Raw genomic sequence first — 17,454 nt, 5'->3', positions numbered from 1 at the left:
TACTCGGTAAACATTTTGGTTGACAAATTTATCATTGTCCTGCCAAGTAGCAGCTCGAAATTTAAATAAATAAATAAATGTTTTTATATCTAATATATATTTATATCTATAATATTTATGAATGGATGGATCCCGATAAATGGATCCCGAAGATAAAGCCCGTGTGAAGCCCACAGACCAGTATTACTCCTAACGGAGATGAAGCCCCCCCTTACATAATCTTAAAGAGCCAGTTAATAAGAACACAAAGGAGTACCTACCATTCCGACTCTACTTTGTCTAAAAAAGTAAAAACAGTCAGTTGTATCTGTGGATTTAATAAGTACTTCGTTGTATCATTGAAATATAAATTTTGCTCAAATCAAAAATATAAAACATGGATGAAGAAGTATTTGAGCCAAAGCAAACATATATAGATGTTTGCAAATGTCTAATAGATGCGCCATCTTCCGAAGAAATTATTATACCACCCCGAAAACAAAAAATTTTGACAACAGCTGCTAGAACTGAAAGCTATTTACGTGAACGTCGCATACCAGAATTGATACGATTTATTTTTACCAAAGTTATCTCTGATGCGCCTAATAGGCCGATGACTTATTTAGAGAAACTCCTTGACGATTGCATGTATTTTCGTGCTGGGCATGGATCTCCACCCGTGATATATGAAAATGCGTAAGTATCCGTGTACCTATCTTATTAATACCTAAGCATAATCATTACACAGCTAGACTATGATAGGATAGAAAATACTATAGGTACCTTATTGTTGACAGAGCGAGCGAAGTCTATAATTCGACTTGGAGAAAAAATACATACATGCCAGTAGAATAATTTTAGTTCATGGGGCATCAAAATTGGTTATGTCGTCTTTGAAATATTAACAAAACAACAATTTTGTAAAAACTCATCAATAATTTATTGTGTTAGCGAGGTCTAAGTTCGCGGCGAACAACTAGTACTTTCTTTTCTACGTCGTTGATTAAATGGCATTCAATTACATTTTCATTCCTAATTATTTTAATCAGAACCATACAATTTTAAAAAATATACCTAGCTTAGAATGTCACGCCAAGCCAAGCAAACTATGTGGCGTTGCGTGGCGATATGTACATTTCGTCCACCAGGATCCCCTAACTCGATCCCCCAGGGGATCCTCGTGAACTCCACTGTTCATCAGGATCATCTTTAAATAAAAGTACATAAAGTCAATGTCACACTGAGTATTTTTTTTAAATTAAAAAACTTAAAAAATTTAAACAGGAAACAAATTAAATTAGATAAGATAGGTAATACGACTGGTAACATTGAATGAAAGGGCTAGTTTTGAGGTCATGTACGAGTAGGTAGTTTCAAAGCAAACTAGTTGTGAAAGTCGAATAAACACTTAATAAACAGAAAGATGCACAAAAATAAAAAAAACCTTTACCTATACCTAATCTATAGAATTATCTATACTATTATTATAAAGAGGTAATGTTTGTGAGTTCGTATATGTTTGAGGCGGGTAATCTCCGAAACTACCCAACCGTCTTTCACCATTACATAGGTACATTATCCAAGATCCCACGAGAGCGAAGCTCCGGGCAACATCTGGTCATCTGAATTATAAGTACTGAAAAATGTATGTTTGTAAATTTATGTTTATGCTCTTCTAAATATAATTTACGAAAACATTCAAATAAGTTTATTTATTTCACAGTCATTTGCAAGCTATTATTAAAAGTTTTGATCCCGGACAACGTGGATGGTTAAGTTGTGGCCAAGTTCGTCGAGCATTCAACACATTGGGTTTAAATCCACCACCTTACCTTCAGGAAAGAATGTCATGTGACACTGTTTTTAATCTTCTAGAAAAAAGTCAAGAAGTTGAATTATTTAATTTGCTGTCCGCTGGCATGAATATTGAAGAACGCAGTATTGATTTTTAAATACCTAACTATATATTTTTCGTCGAAATTCAACAGAAAATTTCCATCTCTTTGTTTTATTTTATAATAATAAAAGGATTTTAAAACAATAATTACCTACTATTGCTTTTTTACATCAAAAATATCACTTGCTTTGCTAGCTGCACCGCGTTGTGTTCCGGCGTAATTATAAAAAAAAAACATTTACGTACAGTAGCGCTACCTACTTTATAAAACACTAGTGCCTATCAGACTTTTTAATCAAATCCTACGGGAATCGCGTACTTTCGGGATGAAATCATGTCTCTTGTTAATTCATGTTATCAACTACTTTTGTATAGAGATACAAAAGTTCATAAAAATGGCCCAGCTGTTTAAGCGTTAAGAAGTAACAATCTTTCATCTTAATAATATATGTTATTCCAGGTTATATTCCATCTGTGTACATCAGGTTATATTCCATAGAATCGGTCCAGTAGATTTTGCGTGAAAGACTAACAAACATACATACACACATACATCCTCTCAAACTTTCGTATATATTAGTAGGATGTTTGGACCATTAAATATACATGATTAATAAATTGACTAACTTATAGAAGTTTTGACTAGTCAGTCGTGTATATTTATCGAAATCTTACGTTTCAACAGCAGGCAAAATATTTTGATACTTTACCCGTGTTCGCTTAGAAATTAATGATTTCTAATTTCCCATGTTTTAATATTTTTGTATAACGTTCTAATATTTGTGATGTTGTATGACTATTCTAGTAAATTATGCCTAATTCTTTCTAGATGGCTTAGAAGACGACGAAATCAAAGATACGATCACAAACTACTAGCAGGAGGACCGTGGGAGGACCTAACTATACTACAAAACTTTTCTATCTTGGTCCAAGATAACAAAACGAAAATTTCGACTGTGTGTCAAAATCAACGTCAAAGTCAGGCATGCCATGCATAACTTTGACGTTGCAATACAACAAATGCAACAATGAAATGAATGGCATTGATTCATAGAATTTAATAGGGGCTTGCGCGCGGTTGAATGAAATTTAGGACAGTCAAAATGATCAATCTATGTGATAAAGTAAACTAATTGTAAGATTTTGAGTTTATATCTTTACACGTGGTAATTAATTAGGAAAATTTCCTATTCGTGGAAATATTCTGCTGTAATGAAATTAGCAATGTTCGTAGTTGGGATCTGTATTCATTTAGTGTTTTTATTTTCTATTTTTGATATATATTTTAAATCTCCTATTGTTAAACACGTTACCCCATACAAACCTCTTCACAATGCTGTGGCAGACAGACTTGTTCTATTTGTGGTAGATGGATTACGAGCTGAATCATTTCTCAACTATACAACTATGCCATTTTTAAGGTATATTTTTTACGTTCATAAATTATTATTCCAAAGAGAATGTAATCACTGGATAATTATAAAGAATGTAATCATTGGGTTGTTACACTTCTCCATGGAGGACAACAGGAAAATACTCAGATGTTATCCCCCACTAAAATAAATATGGGAGCATACATTTATTCCTCTTATCTCCCATGTCTTACTTTTAGGGAAGAACAATAAATGTTTCATTTGATATTATCCCCCAATGACCATGAATTGCAAGAGTTATTCCCGTTCGCCACCCCCAGTATTGCCCCCTCAATAGATTGATGATGAACAGAATTCTGAGACATTTCCACATGTGAAGATTTTATTATTATTTTGCATAGGTATGCAACAACAAGGAAGGAGTAAATTGTTATGGACCATTGGTATTGGTGACAAAGATGTGGGAAACAATTGGAATAAGCCTAATAATTTGAGTTCATTTTAATTATTATCACTTCTACTTTAAAGAATGTTTAAATCATTTTTTCAGATCAATCGCAAATTCTCATGGGAGATGGGGTATATCACACACCCGCATGCCTACAGAATCAAGGCCTGGACATGTGGCTGTAATAGCAGGCTTTTATGAAGATCCATCTGCTATTATCAAAGGGTGGAAAGAAAACCCAGTAGATTTTGATTCAGTTTTTAATCAGTCATTATATACTTGGTGCTGGGGCACTTATGATATTATTGAAATATTTACAAAAGGATTAGTTAGTGACCAAATTTTTTCCAAAAAGTTAGATCCATATGATCAAACATTTAGTAGCGATAAAAATACAACACTTTTGGATGATTGGGTCTTTGATAATGTCAAATTTTTTTTTCAAAATGCTAAAAGTGATATTAAGCTGTATGAAAAGTTACAACAAAATAAGATCATTTTCTTTTTACATTTGTTGGGAACTGATACTTCTGGTCATACACATAAGCCAAAATCACAGTAAGTTTTTATTATTTATTGGTCAAAATGGTATGTACCAATGAAAATAGAATATATTAGGTATAATAGGTAAAATTTACATTATTTATAGGAACTTTTTATCAACAATAAAATTTGTTGATGAAGGAATCAAAGAAATTGAAAAAATAATTAAGGAATTTTACAATGATGACAACAAGACAACATTTCTTATGACTTCTGATCATGGAATGACTGACTGGGGTAAGTTTTTGTAGAATTATAACAAACTTGATTTAGGTCATCTCCCAAAACAACAATAGTTTACAAATATAAAAAAAGTGTTAAAATAATCAAATTAAATCAATCTTAATAATATATTTAAAATATCAATCAGTAAATTTACAGGATCTCATGGAGCTGGTCTTGAACATGAAACACAAACACCATATGTAATTTGGGGAGCTGGAGTGAGGCAAATTGACAGCACCCACATTGACCCGCAAAGCATAGCCATGTCCTTCGAACACAGACTGGATATAAACCAAGCAGATTTATGTCCTTTAATGGCTACAGTATTGTCAGTTCCTGTTCCTGTAAATTCTGTGGTAAGTTGATAATTTAGAAAGTATAGAAAAACAGAATTAGTTGTAAATTGTGATGACAGTGTATAATTGAGACAATGTAAAACTAAGGATAACCTGAATAAAATTATGATGATATATATGATATGGTAGTGTGCGGGTTTGTTAAAGCCCCTAAGTAAAAAAATATTATGGTTCCTTTTTTCTTTCAGGGGCAACTTCCTATAGATTTGTTGAATCTGAGTATAATTGAGAAAGCAAAAGCTGTGTATAGTAATAGTAGACAATTAGCATCACAATACAATACAAAGAGATTAGATGTGGAGAAAAACATATTACCAATATTGTATAAACCCTTTGAACCTCTAAGTGAACAAAAATATCAAGAAATCATTGACTTCACAGAGAAGATACTAATTGATGACATAAAAGACAATGAACAATTTGAAAAACTAATTCTTCTGAGTGAAGAAATGATGAATTTAAGCCTAGCCGGACTGAATTATTATCATAATTATTACCAGGGGCCATTACTAGTACTAGTCACTTTATCTTTCGTTGGTTGGATAGCTTGCTTATTAAAATTTCTATTACTACAAAATATTAATACAGAGACTGAACCATCAAACTTACCCCAACCTAATGTTAGAGAGAAAAAGCCAGTATTTTTAATTATATTTATGTCATTACTTTCATATCTTATATATGGTAAAAGAGTTATTTACTTATTTAATTTTCTGTTATCATAAAACAATGCTGAAAATTTTAACTTCTTTTTATCTGATTTTAGTGCAAAATTTACCAGTGCAGTATTATCTTTACGTCTTGATGCCAGTATTGTTGTGGACATATGCTTTATCACCGTTAGATATTTGGTTACATATATTTAGAGGATTTGTTAAAAGAAGTCTGAGTAGAAAGATTACAAATATACTGTGTTATATTATGGGATCTCTAGCATTGGTAAGAGTTAATTTCGGGTGACAATCTAAATTGATTAATTACTGGAAGAATTAAATGAGATGGATAAATGCTTTACGCGAAGTTTCAAGTAAATACAACACTTCTAAAATCTAGTACGATATAGATACGAAAATCTCCTTACCAGCACCTTTGTAGACATGTTTATATTAACTTGAAACTTCGCATAAAGGATTTACCCAAGGTACCGTATCTTACCACTTCTTACGTATAATATTGTTTATATAGAATGTTACAAAATATATAATGCCTATAAATATTTAACATTCTATATAAACAAGGAAAGGAAATGGCTGCATTTTATACCGAATTTTATAAATCTGCATTTGTAGTTTAATTAATTCAGATTAGTTTGCATGCATGTGATTAATTTATTAGATATGTTAAAATCCTCGAGTGACTTATTTTTTTCGAAAGACACTATATTTTGTATGCAGTTAACAACATATTTGTTATTTTTAGGGTATGTCATTCACTCATCGATGGATGTTGAGTATTCCCCTATTGGGCATGGGGCTGTGGCCATTCTATTCTTCAATGACATTTAATTTTACATTTACCAAACCTTTGCACATCTTGTGGCCTATTGGTTGTATTCTGCTTAGTATATTTTCTTTTACGCCTGTCGTAGGGAAAAGTACCCATATAGAATTGGTGTAAGCAATTTTCATTATTTTTACTAATACGGCATAAATTATTAGTGTCATTAAAAATTTCATATTTTTCTTTTAGCTTAATTGCTGGAGTTATCTGGGCACTAGTAATACTAGTATATATTTATAGGATTCTTTTACCAGAGCATAGTACTCATAATACGAAAGATTTACTACTTACAATGCTACAAGTAGCATTCTTGATACTAAGCTTACAGAACATTTATGTACAGTCAGTAAGATTTGATCGAGGCACTCCAGTGTCATATACATATCAGGCTTTGGCTTGGATTATTTCAGGTAAATCGAGATAAAAATATTTAATTATGTACTTATATAATTTTAACTTGTGTATAATTTTTTATATAAAAAATATTTAAAGTGTATTTTTCATTTTCAGTGGTATCTCTAATATTACCTGTGATATTTTCCACGAGATTAATTTGTCGATTGATGGCAATTAATACCTCACTATTAATATTTTATCTATTGCTCTCGGTATCTCATGAGGGTTTATTCATGGTCGTTCTGATAGTAAATGTAACTTGTTGGTTACTTATTGAGTTCAGAGTTTTAGATTTAAAGAATTCAAAGGTAAGTTTTAGAAGTCGTTCGTTAATTACTTTAAAAGTTTGTAAAAAACTAGGAAAGGGATTGGTACGGTTACGACGTACGTACAACGTAAATGGGGCTGTACTTTACTGTATTTGAAAAAAATAATATTACGGTTAATATATAATAAATCGAGATTGGGTTCTGGGGTCACTCAATACTAAATTGGACAATTGGCGGTCCAGTAGATAAAGACTCCCGCCTGTGGTAGTTGGGTTCCAAGTCCAAGTCTGTATTCATATTCACATTTCGTTAATTTATATTGTTGTCGTTTAAATTTCAAATAGGAACTGTACTTTTACTTTCAGATATTGGATTTGACTTTTGAAGAGATGGATAAGCAACCAACACAAATAATTAGTATTGAACGCAGTATTAGCAATGAAGATTTTAGAAGATCTTTTATATTTGTATCCTTTGTAAAATGGAACTGAAGAAACAGTAGTAAAGTAATTACATTAATTTTTGAATAAGTGTTTAATAAGCGTTTATCATTTCAATAGTAGGTACCAATAAAATGATAAATGCTTAGGTCTTAACCTAGGTCTAGTCTAGCGATCGTAAGCATAGGTTTAGCTAAAGAGGACCGGCTGCACCTAGGCCTATTCAGCTAAACCTTGGTGTTTGCATATTATACCATAATAAATAATAAGAATTACAAAGAATATATAATAAGAATAATTATAAAGACTTATTTTTTCACTTCCTGATACTTTATATGTATAACTCTGTCAGTTTACTGGTTGAAAAAGCCCTACCCTGTAATAAAGATAAGCATACTTTAAGCTAAAATATGCTTAGTCACTATTGCACTTTACAAAATTTGGCAAATCGAGAACTAAACATAATTTAGCTTATATTATGCTTTATCTTTTTTTATGCTAGGCTATAAGTGCGCATATTTTTTGTTAAATAAATTTCATAAGCAAAGTCCAAAAAAGTGTGTGCATTCACCTTAACTAAATTTGCAGATTGTTTACATTATTTTAGCATTTTTTGGAACAGGAAACATAGCATCATTGAATTCCTTTGAAGTCCGATGGGTTACATGTTTCATAACATCTTTCAAGCCGTTCATTATTACTGGATTAATAATGTTGAAGACCTTGGCCCCTTTTATGGCAGTAGCGTGCAGTTTTAGAGGCATTCAACATCTTACAAAGGTAATTTTTATATTGTTGTACTAGTACAGCAACAAAAATATATGATTACTATGTTTTAAACAAAATTTACAATTTACACCATAGAAGAAGAGATATTACTTATCTAGTTTGCCTGTGACGTATCAAAAGGCATGAAAACACAGACTAAATCCATGAAATAGTAATATCTTTGGTTAGTCCAAGAAACAAAAATGTCAAAGAGTGTTTTAATTTCTGCTTTTTTTCAGGCACCTACTGGGTATTTGGTAATCATAGTGTTAATATACTCCAATATAATGGGCATACAATTACTGTACAACGTACAAAATACTGGAAGTTGGTTGGATATTGGAACATCTATTTCACAATTTGTTATTGTTCAAGTTGTAACTTTATTTATAGTATTAATAAGTCAATTAGCAAAAATAATGACTGATACTAGTATTTACAAAATCGCACACAAAATATTAGGTAAAAGTATTAAAAAATATGTGTAAAATTGTTTTTTATTTCATTAAATAATAACTACATAATGTGCATTACACATAGACTTACATATATAGCTCAAAATCCATTCTATTTGAATTATAGAACTGGCTATCTTCTCCATGTTTTCTCACCCAGACACCTGTTTTGAAATAGCCATCTTCTGACCATTTTTGCATCTGTTCTGTAGAGTGGGGACCTGAGACATCAGAATCATTCTGATTCCATTTAAATTCCCATTTAATCATTTTAGGTTCATCTTCATTCACTTCATCATCTTCTTTATTTTTCTGATCATCATTATGATCTTTAGACAAATTATGTTTTTCTTTTTGATCAAAGTCATCTGCATACATATCCAAATCAGCATCATCATTTTTGTTTTTATCTTTAGATATGATCTTATTAATTTTTTCATAAGTTTCTTGGTAAATGTCCATGTTGCCCATTTTTGTTAAAATCTGGTTTGCAAGTTCTGTAATTCTGGTCACAGTTTTGCTTTCTTCATCAACAATACCTGCCTTTTTCCTCTTCCATCTTTCAGCACTCGATATTTTTGAATTGGCTCCTGTATTATTAAACATTTTATTATATTATAGCATTATATAAACAAATTATGTATCTAAACCTTCCTTAGGAATCACACTATCTATTGTCTGACTTTGTTTTATAATAGTTAAGGATATATAACATAAGACATAACACTGTAAAGGTAACTGTAACTGTAAAGGTATAGTTATTAACCGGTTGCCGTCAACATAGGGATACTAGTTACCACAAACTCATTTTGTCTAGTGTCTGTGAAAGTTTGAACAACCAATAAATTTATACAAAATTGAAATGAAAAAGACCTTCAACCAAAAGCTGAAATATATGGGTTCTTTTTGAATTTGAAAAAATTCTTTGAAATATATTGATTTGTGGTCAAACAGGTTTCGAAAATTTACCTGGCTTGGGGCCATTACCGAGGCAAAGAAGAAGATATAGGTACCTATTATAATACCTAAATCTTTAAAACTCACCAAGCCTCTGCAATGCCTTAGCTATTGTCTCTCTAGGATTCATGTGCTGTATTATTTCTTTGTAGTTGGCAATCAGCTCAAATTTTTCTTCTGGCTCATCATCTTCACTGCTGGACTCATCACCCAGGCCTCTATTTTCATTGTCTTTATGCACTTTGTATTTATCTTCAGGACGACCCTTTACTTTCACCCAGTCAATATTATCAAGCCATCCATCTCTTATTTCCTTTTCCTTTTTCCAATGATAATGACCTTGAGTGTCAAAATGACCTTCTTCAAGTTCCTCTTTCATATTAAAGGGAGTAATTGTAATCTGTAATATTTAATTTCATCATAAATATCATATCATAATTTTATGAATGTATTATTTCTACATATACTAACTAGATAATGTCATAAGAACACAAAGAGCCTGACTCATAATGTGCATTCTACAAAAACCATCAGTTCATTATGTAAATGGTAGAACTGTACTTCTGCTATGCTGAAATAAAGCATTTTTGGAAATGCTTTATTTGTGAGTTTATATTGTTTTAATTAAGTTAATAATGTTACAAGGAAGTCAGTAAGGCATATAATAATATGAAATATTACATTATTACAAAAAGTAACAGTAGATTCTTGAAAAGTTTAGTTAAAGTTTTTCATGTTCCAGTACCGAAGCATACTACATTCAATATTATGTCAATATTATGGTCACAATCCTAATCAAGTTTGGTTATTATTTCATAATTTTTTATTCTTGTGGGGACTTTCCTCCCAATCAAACCATAGTTCTCTTATCCTAACTTGTTGATACAGTTTGATGTTCCGCAGAAGAAGTACAGTTGAGCAATGTGAATCAAATTTTGATAAAATCCTTGCTCAATTTTTTAAAGTGCAGAATTTGAGAAGTGCACCTTATGTATGTACCTACACCTACATGGACGTTCCATATAAGGCACATACATTGTGGGTCCGCCTCATTTTGAAAATCTGTTACCATATTATACCTGCAAAACATTGCAACAAATTATTGGATGAACTTCTTAACTTGAAGGTTTACTTACTTCACCTTCAATACCTCCTTGACCCTCCTCTTCACCTTCAATATCATCGATATTAAGAACGTTTCTCTTTTCTTCTTCAGCTCCGCTGTCTTCTTCATCAGAATCTAAAGAATGTTTCTTGCCTTCCTTTACAACTTTTCTCTCTTCGACTTCGAAAGCTTCTGATGCCGAGCGTTTAGACATTATCGTTTTCTAATTAAATCGAGGGATTGTAATGCAACAATGTGAATCAAAATTTGTGATCGTTCAATCAGTCAGAAGTTCAGAACAACACCAACCAAGGTAGATTTCGTTGATTTGATTTGTTTTTCTCAGTATTGCCAACTGCTAGCTATACCCAACTGTTAAACATTTTCCAAAATAGTATTGTTAAAAATATAGAATATACAGCTTGGAAAAAAGTTTGAACCGGTGACAGGTGGTACTAAATAGTATGAATAATGGCAACACTATTTTGCTGTCTATAGACTAATACATATGGCGTCAAATGTTCGTTTTAGTTTTTTAGTTTTGGTGTAATTGAAAGTTTTAACTGACAAATTCGTAAAATAAATATGTTAATTTTCATCTAAAATAGGTAAATAATGATGTTTATAGACGAACAGCCGAAATGACAGGTATTTATTTATTATGACATTATTATTTATCCATAGAATATAGTAATAAAACATTGTTTTAAGGATTTTAAGTACTAAGATCATAAATTATTGTGAAAAATAGATTTCAACTTTAACGCAATTTGGAGGTTATGTTTTGCAAATTTGAAGTGGCATGCATACTAGGACAACGTGAGATTGATCTTTTAATTTTTTTAAATAGTATTCTCACACAATTATATTTATTTTTAGGTGTTAGCATAAATACTATCCGAAATATAGAAAAAGAAGGTGTTAAAAATAAGGGCGTATTTTCTTCACCAGGGACACCGAAAAGGTCGTCCAAGAAAGGTTTTGGATAATTTTATCCACGTGGTGAAAAAACAGGTTTCAAATTTTCATAAAATAATTTAAATTGCCCCAGTGGTGAAGGTGAGAGAGTATTACAAATAGAACATTCTTTTTGGATGTAAATCATTCAGTTAAATCTAGATAATTTTTACATATTGTTATCCCGGTTGTCATCATTAATGGCAGTCGTTAAACCATGTCAAATGCCTTCACTTCACACCAGTGTTGGCCACTTACATACATGAAAAACAACCACATATTGTTATCCATAGTGTTTGAGAATTGCTAGAGGTAGTTTATTATGCTATCCAAATCGTATAGTGTATTTGTTATTTTTAGGTGCCCACTCTTCGTAATCTGCTACCTGTTATAAAAGCAGACTAAAATATGATGGAAGTCGAGAACATCTGCGAAAAGTATTAATTTCACTGAACAATTTGATTCTAATTAAATAAAATCACTGATAATTAACTGAATTTTTAATCCTACTAATATTATAAATGCGAAAGTTTGTAAGGATGTGTGTGTGTTTGTTTCACGCCAAAAATTACTGGAAGAATTGTTATGAAATTTGGGTGGTACTACGGGTAGAATATAAACTGGACTAACATAGGGTACTTTTTATCCTGAAATTCCCACGGGAGCGAAGCCCCGGGACGCAGCTAGTATGCAGCGTTGCCATCCCTAAAAATCTTTTCACACCCTTTTCATGATGTTGATGGCTTATGCTGTTGCCTGTTTTTGCTTAAAAAATCAATTATTCAAAGTATCAAAACAGTTTTAATCAGGTTATATGGGGTGGCCATATGAAGAGAGGCAGCGCCTTCATTTTTTCCATACTCTTGCCAAACTGTACTAGTTTTTTTTTACTCTAAGAAGTTGCTAGAAGTAGTTAATGTTACAAAAAAGATAAAACATACTTTAGGGATAGATTATTATTATTATATATACTGACTTAAAGCTAATGTATTTATACCTCTATTGCTTACAAAACGAGACAAAACACACTAGCGTAGAGTGACTAAAACATATATTTAGGTAGGTAACTACTACATTGAGGTCTAGAAAACGATTGTACTTACACGAAATTCTTAAATCTACATTTCAAGGTAGAAATGTAGATTTATTACTGTCGGTCGCGGCCATGGAATTAGTAGGTACTCCGTCGAAGTACTTATTAAATCCATGGTCGCGGTGTTCACTACGAAACGAAGTAGAACTTATTTACTGTCAACTGGGTATATCTAGCAGTTGGCAACACTAGTGCCGCTAGTGTTGACGAACTATCAATAGTTTTACAAAATAGTTATAGTTTCATTCAAAAAAAGTCATACTATCGATAGCCGGGTTAGGTGTAATACTATCGATCGTATCGGTTGTAACGAACCGTGATGACGAGTAGACTAGTACTAGTAGACTAGACTAGTAGTATTGTTTTGCAGTATTAGATTTACTATCGATATTATCGATGATTAAACTATCGGCTATCGATGGCATATCTACTATTTCAGGGCAATACTATATATAGTCTTCTCGTCATAACAGTTCGATACTATAGACAATATTGCTCATTATCAATAATATTGCACCTAACCCGGCTATCGATACTATCGGTGGAATGGATACTATCGATAACTATCAATATTATTGCTTTTCCTCAAACTATCGATAGTCAATCGAAACGCAATCATTCGATAGTTGACTTTCGAGCGGCCACACTAGTGCCGCCGGAAAATGGAACTGGAGTGGTGTGGTGTTGTGTTGGTTTGGATGTATGTGCGTACATAATGATGTAGGTGTACTTATGCAATACGTAGGTAATTATTTGTCAAAGAAATGACGAAATAGTTATTAAATTGAAACTGCTAGTTGACTTGGTTTTGGCTGGCCTAGCACTACATTCAGTACCAATTCTGTTGTGTCGTTGTGACATTGCAATTTATTATCATACTATCAGTAACTTTTACTCACGATTTATTTTACTTTAGTTTTTAAAATACAAATTCTATAACTTTTCAAAATTGGGGTTTTCCGGACACTATTTCTTTTTAAATCCATAAAAACCTCACTCTGTAAAACTATGTCGAAAACGCAGGATTTTACGGATGGCTTTACTCACAATGGAACTGAAAGGTTAGTATCATCTTGGTACCTACATGATCTGCATCATAAATTGGATAATTATTTAGGGTAGATACTTCATATGAGCTTAAAGTAATTTACCTATAGCTTGCCTCTACCTTTAAAAATTTAGTAGAGTACCTACCTAGGTAGGTAATACAGATTGAAAGGAACTATTAGGTCAAAAGACTACATTTCAATATAACTAGACATCATTCTTATTCACAGAGTCACTAAGTGGGTTAGGTCTGTTGGTATCAAAGTGAAACAAAGTGAGTAATCATTACAAACTTTCAACTATAGAAAAATAAAAATAAGTATGTAAGTAGGTACCTACTTTATTCAAAAGCATTTATTATTATTTTATTGGTAGGTACCTACCTATAATTCTTGACGTAAATGGAGTTTTCAAAATAATACTTATGCAATACTTATGAAGAAAAGGCTCAGTCACAGCTACATTATTTAAATAAATACATTGGGTATATATTTTTATTTTTCAGTATCAATGGAGAAAAATTAATATATCCTGCTGCAACAAGGAATCAAGAACCTATACTACAAGTTTTGAAGAGGTTTATAATATGTGATGAAGAAAATATTTCTGATGAAAGTCCTTTGTTCTTAGAGGTTTCATCAGGCTCTGGCCAACATTTATATCACTTTGCTCCTCATTTCCCAGGGGTTAGATTCCAACCCACAGAATATGACAAGAGTTTGCTTGGAAGCATAACTTATTATAGTCAAGCCTGCCCTACAAAAAATATTTATGCACCAATACAGCTTGATATTTGCAATGATTTTAAAGACTATGGTTTGCAAGAAAATTCTATTGATTATCTTTATAATGCAAATATGATCCACATCACTCCATACCAATGTACTTTAGGTTTATTTAAGAATGCTGGATGTTATTTGAAGCCTGATGCCCTTATGATAATGTATGGGCCTTACTGTAAAGATGGAATAATATCACCACAAAGTAACATTGATTTTGATGCTTTTCTGAAAAGTAGAGATCCTTCATGGGGCCTTCGTGATATTAATGATTTAATTAAATTAGCAGAAGAGAATGATTTATCTTTAATAGATACTATAGAAATGCCTGCAAATAATAAAATACTAATCTGGAAGAAAAATTTAAATACTTAAATATTTGCATTTCAAACGAAAATAGCAATAAATAATATGTAGGTAGTATTAGATTATATTAGAAGATTGGGACTATAGTCTGAGATGCGCAAAATGTAGTCAGATCCATTGATCTGACTACATTTTGCGCATATGCAATGTTGTTGCAATCCTTAATCATTATTAAGGATTGCAACAACATTGCATATTATTTAGAAAGAATTAACAAAATAATCAACTACATTAAGTCATGATTATGTTGCAAAGAATATTTAATCATTTTCATGATTATATTTTTCATAATTCGATCTAGACTGGTTTGGTAGGGTTGTAATGTATTTCACGTCTTATTCCCTTACGGGGTCGACATAACCAAGGGACGCGAGACTCGAAGGTATTATGTTTAGCTGGATTGACGTAAAGCTGGCTCTGTCTACCCCGTAAGTGATAAAGACATGATAGTTATACTAAACTCCCATCCAAACCGAACAATGATGAATGATGTGAATAATAATCATGTAGATTCAAGTATGTAAAATAATCATGATTGAAAGTAATGCTTGATGTAAATTGATTATCAATCAGATTACGAAAATAGGTAGTTGATTACGCCCAACTCTGACTGAAGTATTGCACTCGATTGGATATGTAACCATTGACTAATAAAAATATACATATTTGTAATGCTAACATTTTAATCCAACAAATTAAAACTTTATTGGAACCAAACTGGATCGTCTTTTATATACTACCTAGCGCAGGCCAACGGGCAGTGGCGGTGGAGTCGAGAGCCGGGTCGTGAGGTTCTATATTATGGTTAAACTTCGGGATGGCTGACCCGTGCGTCAACTCGTTAACGGGTGCTGCCAGAGGGGAACTGGTCGGCTTGATTCTCATTCTTACATTTATTTTGGTTAATCGTGTTTTATATTTATTTTATAAGTACTTTATATATTTTTTTCTATCAGCACTCGATCACAATCATAACATGTTTAAAAAATATATTTTTTCACCACGTAGGTAGTTTATGTACTTTGTTATACTAAATAGAGAAGAAAAAAAGAATGTAACAATAATGAGTTTCTTTCGGCATCTCTTCTCATCACTCAATTGGCAGTAATTATTGCTGCCCAAATCTGCTGCTCTCTGTTGGCCGAATAGCTATTTTTCTGGCCATATCTTACTGCCCAAATAATTATTTTGTTGGCCATATCTTGACTAAACCTTGCTGTTTAAAATGATGTAAAATGCAGATATGATAACATGTAAATTTAGATATATTTGCTGACTATAAGTTACTGACCAATTAGATATTTTTGCTACCCAAATGCGAATACCTAGTTCATGGAATTAGGAGGTACTTTGTACGAAATACATACTAAATCCACGACCTATGTACTTTTTTGACCGCTTATATAAGTACATAATATCAAGTCTTTATACGGAGTATTACTGCACGCACATTTATCCCGCCAGAGTACAGCACTGTATGTTAGGTACATAAAAGCTTTGCCGACTTTTGCTGTCTATTAAAACGTTTATTTTGGAGTAGTTTATTAATCCTTTCATTATGTAAGCATTCGTAAGTAAAAATATACAACAATGTAGCATAGGAAAAGTCGTATTCCATAAGATAAAAAAACTTCAAAAACTATGGGATACGCCTCACGTTGTAAAATTTTCGAGCCAGTAAATGGTAGAAAAAAAGCTCGGAACACTTCACACGTGAAGACTTATTAAAATGTGTGTAACTACTGGGAATTTAGCGTCTGTTCGTCACTGGCTCTGCAATGTCCTAGTGATAACCGTCTCCTACATTCACACTCACCTACGGCTCTCGTGACACTAATGTAGTGACATTATCTACTAGACACACGAGACAGTATATGTAGGCTCACATATACTACAATATGGACTTTATACAGGTAAGAGCTTCAGTCAAAATCAAGTTCAGTTTATGACCACAGTTGACCAAATAATGCAGAACATAACCTAAAATAGTGTTATTATTTTCAGGATAATCCGCTAAATCCTTCCTTTTTCATTTAAACTGGTACCACGATTGCATAGAAGGTATTTTTGATCGTAAATCTGCAACAATATTGAAAATTGGCGCTTTTTGCCTCCATTACGCAAAGCTCAGATGGCGCTCTGGTACAACTAGGGTTAACAAACATTGCCAATGCCATTGGCAAAAAGCGCCAATTTTGAATATGTTTGAAGATTTACGACTAAAATACCTACTTCGTGGTGCGAGTTTAAAAGAAAACAAGAAGGATTTAGTGGATTATTGATGGAGATTATGAATAGGCTTCCGAACACAAAGTGTAATAAAAATACAAGATGAATTTGCTAAATGATTCAAGTCCATTGTTGCACTATTTGTGATACACCAATAAACACAAAAAACCGTCTATAGGGTTTTTTAAAATAAATACCGATTGCGGAGCAGGGGAAACCCATTATGGGCACCTGGGAAGGGAAGCCCAGGTAGTGCCGGACTCCTACCGGCT

At 32.3% G+C, this 17,454-nt stretch overlaps 3 protein-coding genes and 1 long non-coding RNA gene across 6 annotated transcripts; 3 read left to right on the top strand and 1 right to left on the bottom strand.

The window, feature by feature from the left end:
- The first annotated feature begins 270 nt into the window (after nucleotides 1–270).
- On the top strand, nucleotides 271–8,684 carry LOC128680718 (GPI ethanolamine phosphate transferase 1-like). 3 transcript variants are annotated; one of them, XM_053764059.2, is made up of 12 exons: nucleotides 271–675; nucleotides 3,800–4,255; nucleotides 4,347–4,477; nucleotides 4,622–4,821; nucleotides 5,010–5,505; nucleotides 5,588–5,760; nucleotides 6,241–6,434; nucleotides 6,511–6,731; nucleotides 6,832–7,025; nucleotides 7,352–7,453; nucleotides 8,015–8,206; nucleotides 8,434–8,684. In XM_053764059.2, the coding sequence occupies exons 1-12, from the start codon at nucleotides 377–379 to the stop codon at nucleotides 8,680–8,682; spliced, it is 2,907 nt and encodes a 968-aa protein (XP_053620034.1). In that variant the 5' UTR covers nucleotides 271–376; the 3' UTR covers nucleotides 8,683–8,684. The 3 variants fall into 3 exon arrangements, with proteins under 3 accessions (XP_053620034.1, XP_064292972.1, XP_064292970.1); XM_064436902.1 differs by lacking the exon at nucleotides 271–675 and adding an exon at nucleotides 2,870–3,011; XM_064436900.1 differs by lacking the exon at nucleotides 271–675 and adding an exon at nucleotides 2,885–3,297.
- On the bottom strand, nucleotides 8,015–11,139 carry holn1 (hole-in-one). Its single transcript, XM_053764156.2, has 3 exons — nucleotides 10,743–11,139; nucleotides 9,694–10,006; nucleotides 8,015–9,239 (listed from the first exon to the last, which is right to left on the bottom strand). The coding sequence occupies exons 1-3, from the start codon at nucleotides 10,923–10,925 to the stop codon at nucleotides 8,737–8,739; spliced, it is 999 nt and encodes a 332-aa protein (XP_053620131.1). The 5' UTR covers nucleotides 10,926–11,139; the 3' UTR covers nucleotides 8,015–8,736.
- A 50-nt stretch (nucleotides 11,140–11,189) lies between these two features.
- Nucleotides 11,190–12,150, top strand: LOC135310006 (uncharacterized). Its single transcript, XR_010370289.1, has 3 exons — nucleotides 11,190–11,359; nucleotides 11,591–11,725; nucleotides 12,029–12,150. It is a non-coding gene; the product is annotated as an uncharacterized LOC135310006 (long non-coding RNA).
- A 1,240-nt stretch (nucleotides 12,151–13,390) lies between these two features.
- On the top strand, nucleotides 13,391–15,670 carry LOC128680770 (uncharacterized protein). The gene is made up of 2 exons (XM_053764170.2): nucleotides 13,391–13,822; nucleotides 14,314–15,670. Exons 1-2 carry the CDS (start codon nucleotides 13,770–13,772, stop codon nucleotides 14,960–14,962), a joined length of 702 nt encoding a protein of 233 aa, XP_053620145.1. The 5' UTR covers nucleotides 13,391–13,769; the 3' UTR covers nucleotides 14,963–15,670.
- Nucleotides 15,671–17,454: the final 1,784 nt, after the last annotated feature.

The sequence above is a fragment of the Plodia interpunctella genome, chromosome 2, assembly GCF_027563975.2.
Source record: "Plodia interpunctella isolate USDA-ARS_2022_Savannah chromosome 2, ilPloInte3.2, whole genome shotgun sequence".
Lineage (NCBI taxonomy): Eukaryota > Metazoa > Arthropoda > Insecta > Lepidoptera > Pyralidae > Plodia > Plodia interpunctella.
The sequence above is the reverse complement of the archived record's forward strand: the minus strand, read 5'-3'. Positions and strand labels throughout refer to the sequence as shown.